Source organism: Babylonia areolata, chromosome 1 (genome assembly GCF_041734735.1).
Source record: "Babylonia areolata isolate BAREFJ2019XMU chromosome 1, ASM4173473v1, whole genome shotgun sequence".
Classification (NCBI taxonomy): Eukaryota; Metazoa; Mollusca; class Gastropoda; order Neogastropoda; family Buccinidae; genus Babylonia; species Babylonia areolata.
The window spans coordinates 72,256,421-72,264,217 of record NC_134876.1 but is presented as its reverse complement, the minus strand read 5'-3'; the positions used below and the strand labels follow the sequence as shown (position 1 = coordinate 72,264,217).

Below are 7,797 nucleotides of genomic sequence, written 5' to 3'. Positions count from 1 at the left end.
TGTGTGTCAGTGTGTGTGAGAGAGAGAGAAATAATTCACGTACACACACACACACACACACACACAGAGAGAGAGAGAGAGAGAGAGAGAGAGAGAGATGAACAAGGTACCACAGATGTTACACAGAGAGAGAGAGAGAGAGAGAGAGAGAGAGAGAGAGAGAGAGACCCAATCCGTGTTTTCGGGAAAACAACTTATCCAGCTCTTCGCGGAGCGCACTGGCAACACCGGGCGTGTTTCTGGCGACGTTCCAAACCAATCAGCGATGAGACGCCTACCCTTTTTTTAAGAACATGATTTCCCTTTTCCAGAAATAGAACGGCTGACTTTAAAACCTGCGCGCTCAGTTGGCGTTACAGACTTAAAAGCGTTGGAAGGGATCGGAAAGTCTCGGAGAGTTGTTGGCATTGAACGTGGCACATTAGAAGAATCGTAAGTACAGTACACTTTAACCTACTCGTATGATGATTATGTTTGGAGTTTAGAAATGGTACAATGGTCGGATCGCCGGCTGTCGTTTGTAGAATTTCGCTTACGCTGTACGTTTATCTCCCTTGTTTTCGGAAAGCAAAACATCAGTCTTTGTGATTCAGACCTTGAAGCCTGAGAAACCAGACGGACAGGGACAGACAGTGAGACAGGAAGACAGACAGACAGATAGTGAGTGTGTGTTCACCTGTGCACAATGTACTGTCACCATGCATAATTCGCATGAATATGAATTAGACTGACCCTGAGCTAACGGACTCACAGACAGGCAAGGCGGACGGACTAAATGAACTTGACGACACAGGCCGTCAAAAGAACGGACTGATGTATCTTGTATTGTACTGGTTTGTACTGTATTGTATTCTTTGTACTGTTTTGTTTGGTATTATATTGTTTTGTATTGTATAACAGTCAGTCGTGTCCGACTGACTGTGACCATTATCAGAACAGCAATGAAAACTACTGCTGTCCTCAGTGACTATCTGGGCTAGACTTTGATTATAGTGGAGAGTGTCTTGCCCAAGTTACATCCCCACTCTCTCGGCCAGTACAGTCATTGTTGGGACGGTCTTAACTGAAACTGATTAAACCCAAAGGCTGTGGCATTAAGAGCAAAGGCAGTATTGCTTTATATTTTGAGACTGAGTTATATTCATTCACCGTGGCAAAAGACAAAGCTGTAAATGAGTTCCTATTGCAGTGGATAAATCATTGATCACACAGCTCCCACTTTGCTGTTGGCCTAAACGTAAGCTCTGATATTAAGTCGGGCGTTGAGCCACTGAGTGCATTGTCAGTATCGTATTGTACCATTACACACATACAGACAGATAGACAGACAGACAGACAGACAAAGCACCAAGGTTATTTCAGTCTGTCTGAATGGTGCTGGAGGTTGAACACTTCAGACCGAAGCCCTTTCCTGCACAGTCCACTAGGGTGCCATGCCCAGATTTTACTACCACGAAAACAAAACAGAGAAATTGTTCATCAATAATGAAAACATAACAATGACATCTTTTTTTCTTTCCTTTTTTTTAATACAGAGCGAGGAGCACAGTCCAGTCTGCAGCCATGTTCCAGACAGATATCTGGCGACAATCCCCTGAGCGATGCATTGACAATGACGCCTCCTCTTGTTACTCCTCTTCATCGTCGTCGTCGTCGTCGTTCTCACCACCGTTCCGCTCACCACCACTTGTACAGTCATCACTACCACCCTCCACACTCCCCACCTCCTCCTCTTTCCTGTCCTCCCCCTCTTACATCTCTTCCAGCCTGTCGCTGCTGGACGACCCCTCGTTCACTGATACCCTGCCCGAACTTCTGGAAGACGCTCTGTCCGGGGAGGAGCCCAACTTGCTGGACGAGGACCAGTTCCTCCTCTACGCTCTTCCTCCCTCTGCGCCCCCCACCACCACCACCACTGATTTCACTACCCTCTCTTCTACCCCAACCACCTGCTCCTTTCTCCCTCAGACATGCGACTTCGGGTGTGTGTCTTACGGCGGCAGCAACAGTTTCCTGCCCACCAGTGTTGTGAGCGGGGACCCCTGTAGTCTGCAGCCTGACGCGGATCCCGCAGCTCTTGTGGCTGCTGCTGCTGCTGTTGTTGCTGTCAGCGATGGCGGTGAACAGCAGCGTAAACCGGACGAGTTGGACAAGGTAGGTGGCGGTCATTCTGTTGTGTGCGTCGTTGACATTACCGTTATGTGTGCCGTTGTTGCCGTGTTCACGGGCGTGGGCATCGATATAATTATGTAGAGCTGTTTTCGCCGTCGATTGTCCGTTGCATTTTTTTCCCCATTGCCACCGTTGTTTTCTTGGTATCGCCATCATCCTCGTTATTGGAATCAGTCACAATCAACACCACCATTGTTTCCTCAGCTCCCAAGGGATAAGGATGTTGGAGTATGGGGTTTGGGGGGGATTTAAACCTTGAAGAATTTAACTTATGTATTTACTAAGTGCAGCAAAAACTTTCTATATCCACTGGCTTCATTTGCCGTGTATTTCTTATTACCTAGTTTTATTGTATATATTCAACACCCCAAGTTTCGTTTCAATTCCCTTCCATTCTCTCTTTCAGTCAAAAAAAGATGTGTTGCAAACATTAACACTGAAAAAGGAATATCACAAAAAAACACTCACCCCTTTAAAGGATTGAAGTATTCATAATAAGACAGGTTTACATGCTCAGATGTTTTGTTTTTTATGTTTATTGGTCCATATGAATCGTCACTGTACAATAGATATTGTCTATTAAATCTGTAGATGGAAGTTGACCTGTTTCAGGACTTAATATGTTAGAGATATAAAAATTAAAAAAATACTTGCCTGTGTGACAGTCACAAACAGTTGACCATATATATACATCAATTTGTCCTACACTGCAGTGTCATATAACTGTCTTACCATCATATCCAGTATGTCAATATTTTAGAAACTGATTGCTGATGTATGATTTTTTTTTTTTTTTTTTTTTTTTTACTTAAAAACCCATCAGTTACTTGCATTACTTAACTTTTTTTTCGCATTTTGACCAGTTGTACCATTGGTCAGTTACCTAGTCTGTTTTTGTTGTTTTGCTTGTTTTTCTAATATCACAGTTTGTGATTTGACACTGGATAAAACTGAACAGACAGACAAAGATTACACAAGCAGTCTGAACCCCTTCTTAAAAAAATATTAGAAGCAAAGGAAATACCTCTTGACAGGGTGTATTCGTAGCAAGACATGCCCACAGATAGAAAACGACACGGACAGATATTCAGTATGAAATAATTGTTAAGTTGTTTGGGGGTTTTTCTGTTGCAGGCCCGCAGAAGACAGATCAAAGCCCAGCTGAGAAAAGAGCGAAACAAAGAGGCTGCAAGACGCTCCAACTACAACAAGAAACTGATCAGAGATCAGCTTGAAAAAGTGAGTGCTGAAGCAAATTATCTCCTGAAAATGTCATCATTCCCATTGCCAGTCGAGAGCCGTAGGGCTTTGAAAAATCTACGATGTTCAGTATCAGATATCTACAATGTCAATACCAGATATTTACAACTCAATATAAAGTATCTACAGTATCAAAGTATGTTGACGGTGGTGTTGTTGCGGGAGTGGAGCTGTTTTTGTCAAGTTCAGTTTCAAGGCGTCAAAGCGTGCGAACTGATCCATATACGCTACACCACACTTGTTTTTGTTTTGTTTTGTTTTGTTTTTTGTTTTTTAATCAGTCGCGCGTTATGATATCACTGAAAACGTATCGATGCTGCTGCTGCTACAACTGCTACTGCTGTTGTTATTTCACAAGTTTTAAAATGTCAAAATGGTGTTGTCGCGTTTGATTGATTTCTAAATAAACGCTTGCCTGTAAAAATCTATAATGTTTCAGAAATCCACTTTCTATGTCTTTCATCGAGTTATAGTACTATGTGTTCCATGTCAGTGTTTCACGTTAAAAAAAAAAAAAAAAAGTTAAGAGCTTTTTTTCTGCATCCTTTATTACCTTATCTTTGATCCCATCCTTACAGCTTCTACTGCTGGTCTTAATTGTTGTTGTTGTTCTTCTTCTTCTTCTGATTGAAAAAGAAATCACATGCTTATGTGTAATGTCAAAGTTATTGCTTCAACTATGCAACCTATTTCTCAACACCCAGAAAGAACAGCAGATCGTAGACGGTTATCACACACACACACACACACACACACACACACACACACACACACACACAGACACCCCCCCACACACACACACACACACACACACACAACACACACACACACACACACACACGCACGCACGCACGCACGCACACACACACACACACACACACACACACACACACACACAGGGTGAGAGGGGCGCGTTGAATGTTGCGCAATATTACACTGTTATTTATTTTGTTATGTATTATTTCCACGTAATTTCATTTTGGTTGACACTGCATGTGTTCATCCATTGATGACTTGAAGAATACATGAATACAAATTATTTCAGACTCCACAGCTTATCGTCTTTTTCTTGTTTGCTGTTTCAGAAATCTGTAGAACTCTGGGAAGAAAATCTTCAATTGCATCAAGACATCCGGGACCTTACAGACAAGCTGCGTCACTTCCGTCAAGTGCATAGCTCCATGCATCACGTATGTCACAAAAAGCATTTGTCTCGCTTGAGAACGTGCCGGTGACTGGAAGATTTGTAAGTTTGCAGGTGACAGTAGATATAGGTACGTGTTTTGCAGTGTCCAGAACTGAACGGAAAGAAGGAATGAGACTTTTTGAGACATTGCTCTGGGACAAGGGAAAAAAGATCACACACGAGACATGATGTGTGTGTGTGTGTGTGTGTGTGTGTGTGTGTGTGTGTGTGTTTCTCTGTGTGTGTGTGTGTGTGTGTGTTTCTCTGTGTGTGTGTGTGTGTGTGTGTGTGTGTGTGTGTGTGTGTGTGTGTGTGCGGTAGGTTGATCTTGTCTTCTTTTCCTCAGTTGCTTATCTATATTTGTAATCTTACTGAGGTTATCATGGCTCAGCATTATTCCCGGTGTTTGCTTGTGTGTGTGTGTGTGTGTGTGTGTGTGTGTGTGTGTGTGTGTGTGTGCCCTCTCGTATTTCTGTAATACAGTGTGTACACTCTAATTAATTATTGTTACATGCAGATCACAAATCGATCACCGCGTGTGGTTGTGCAAATACCTTTGTGTTTCACTCAATCAATCAATCTTATGTTCCAGTGTGTACTTCTTCAGTTCGTAATCTCTGAGAAGATAACAGTTATCATTGTAAACAATGTTACCCAGGTTGTGATGTACTGAAATCTCCTAATACCAGAAATATTTGTGTAAAGATGTTCAATATTGTTCGACTTGGTCTTTATTTTTCATGTCTAAGATTGTTCTTCACAAAACGGGAGTTAGCATTACGTTTTGGATATCGTTTGCTCTAGTGCAAACACGAAACATATCTCTGAAATATAGTCAACTCTAACGTGATTTGTTGTCACACTACATGTCAGTGATGCCTTGAATAATCATCGTCAGCTCTGGTGTAAACCGTGGGGCAGCCTTGCCTTACATATCATCAGGTCTAATGTAAGGATTGGTCACTATACGGGGCAGCGATGCCTTAAATATCGTTAGGTCCAATGAAAACATTAGTCACTCTGATACCTTAAATATGGTTAGGTCCATTGAAAACATTAGTCACTCTGATACCTTAAATATCGTTAGGTCCAATGAAAACATTAGTCACTCTGATACCTTAAATATCGTTAGGTCCAATGTAAATATTAGTCACTCTTATACCTTAGTATATCGTCAGGTCCAATGAAAACATTATCACTCTGATGCCTTAAATATCGTCAGGTCTAGTGTAAACACTGGTCACATTGCAGGGCAGTGATGCTCTGAGACCAAGAATATGTTGCAAATGTCTTTTCTTTTCTCTCTTTTTTTTTAAAGTAGTTTTTTGTTGTTGTTGTTGTTTGTTTTTCTTTTTGCGTTCGTCTAATGTCTCTAATTGTCCGACTATGCTCCAAGTTGGTGTGTGTCTGTGTACATGAATAAATCAAACATGAAAAATATCAAACAAAAAAAAATGAAAGAAAGAAAGGAAGAAAACATCCATATCGTAATCGACGTCTTGAAAACATGTGAACTTGCTAAAATATCAAAAGTGCTGCTAATCTTTCAATGATTATTGTTATGTTGTGAGAGGTACTGAATGCGGTATTATGTTATTAAGAGAGAGAGAGAGAGAGAGAGAGAGAGAGAGACTGTCAGAATGACATGAAAATGAACCTTTACTATAGCATATATCTTTACTTTTCATGTGTTTCTGTCGGATGGATATTACTTGCAGATGTCATTTGTAAATACGTAAGGTATGTGTGATGCTCATTATGGTGTTTATCAACACAACATTACGACTGAACATTCCAGCATCATGGATAAAATAAAAGTTCATGGGAAATAACTTCGTCAGTGTGTCTACTTCTGCCTGTGAGTCTTTGTAATTGTTGTTGTTGTTGTTATCATTGTTGTGATTATTTTTGCAATTGGTGCCGCTGCTGCTGATTGTGGTGGTGGTGGTAGTGTGTGTGTGTGTGTGCGTGTGTGTGTGTGTGTGTGTGTGTGTGTGTGTAGTGCGGTGTGTGTCTGTGTTTCTTTATTGTTTGTGGTAGTGGTGGTGGTGTGTGCGTGCGTTGGCGAGCGTGTGTATATGTGTTTGTGTCTATGTCTGTATTATTGTTATTGCTTTTACTGTGCTTTTTCCAAGATGGGGGAAACTAAGATAAATTCATGACAGCAACAATAACAATTATTATGTCTTTATTGCTCAGTATAAAACAAGAATTCGTTTTTTCAATATCCAATTCCAAAAAATAGATGTGTCTAAACATTCTTTATAACATTGGAAGGAAGAAAAACGACAACAAACAAACAAAAAGTAGTAGTAGTATTGATGATGATGATGATGATGATGATGATGATGATGATGATGCTAAGAATCAGAATAACAATTTTAAAAAGTTGAGCATACATAAAGGATCAGAAACAGTCAGACAAAAAGAGTATAATAACGATAAAAATAATGATTCTTATCTTTATCATAATTATCATTATTATTATGAGGAGGACGACGACGACAATAACAACAACAACGATGATGATGATGATGTGGTGATGATGATGATGATGGTGATGATTTGCTTTTTTTTTTTTAACAGATGATAGATAAAAGATAATAATAATAATGATGATGATAATGATAAGATGGTGATGATGATGATGATTCATTTTTTTTTTTTAGAATTAGAGGATAGATAAAGGATTAGAAACAGACAGACTAAAAGACCATAATAATAACAATAATAATAATAATGATGATGATGATGAAGATGATGATGATGACAATGGCGACGGACATCCTTGGGAGTGTTGCTCGTGTGTCCTGTCCTTCTTCTCCTCCTCCTTCTTCTTTGTTCGTGGGCTGCAACTCCCACGTTCACTCGTATGTACACGAGTGGGCTTTTACGTGTATGACCGTTTTTACCCCGCCATGTAGGCAGCCATACTCCGCTTTCGGGGGTGTGCATGCTGGGTGTGTACTTGTTTCCATAACCCACTGAGAACGCTGACATGGATTACAGGATCTTTAACGTGCGTATTTGATCTTTTGCTTGCGTATACACACGAAGGGGGTTCAGGCACTAGCAGGTCTGCACATATGTTGACCTGGGAGACCGGAAAAATCTCCACCCTTTACCCACCAGGCGCCGTCACAGAGATTCGAACCCGGGACCCTCAGACTGAAAGTCCA

The 7,797-nt window shown here is 40.8% G+C and overlaps 1 protein-coding gene across 1 annotated transcript; it reads left to right on the top strand.

Annotated features, from left to right (window-relative positions):
• The first annotated feature begins 333 nt into the window (after positions 1-333).
• On the top strand, positions 334-6,445 carry LOC143293464 (uncharacterized). The gene is made up of 4 exons (XM_076604354.1): positions 334-432; positions 1,536-2,154; positions 3,307-3,411; positions 4,518-6,445. The coding sequence occupies exons 2-4, from the start codon at positions 1,564-1,566 to the stop codon at positions 4,665-4,667; spliced, it is 846 nt and encodes a 281-aa protein (XP_076460469.1). The 5' UTR covers positions 334-432; positions 1,536-1,563; the 3' UTR covers positions 4,668-6,445.
• Positions 6,446-7,797: the final 1,352 nt, after the last annotated feature.

Coding starts and splice junctions, on each gene's coding strand:
- LOC143293464 (XM_076604354.1), top strand. CDS start 1,564: ATGTTCCAGACAGATATCTGGCGACAATCCCCTGAGCGATGCATTGAC. Junction 2,155..3,306: donor AACCGGACGAGTTGGACAAG/GTAGGTGGCGGT, acceptor TTTCTGTTGCAG/GCCCGCAGAAGACAGATCAA. Junction 3,412..4,517: donor TCAGAGATCAGCTTGAAAAA/GTGAGTGCTGAA, acceptor TTGCTGTTTCAG/AAATCTGTAGAACTCTGGGA.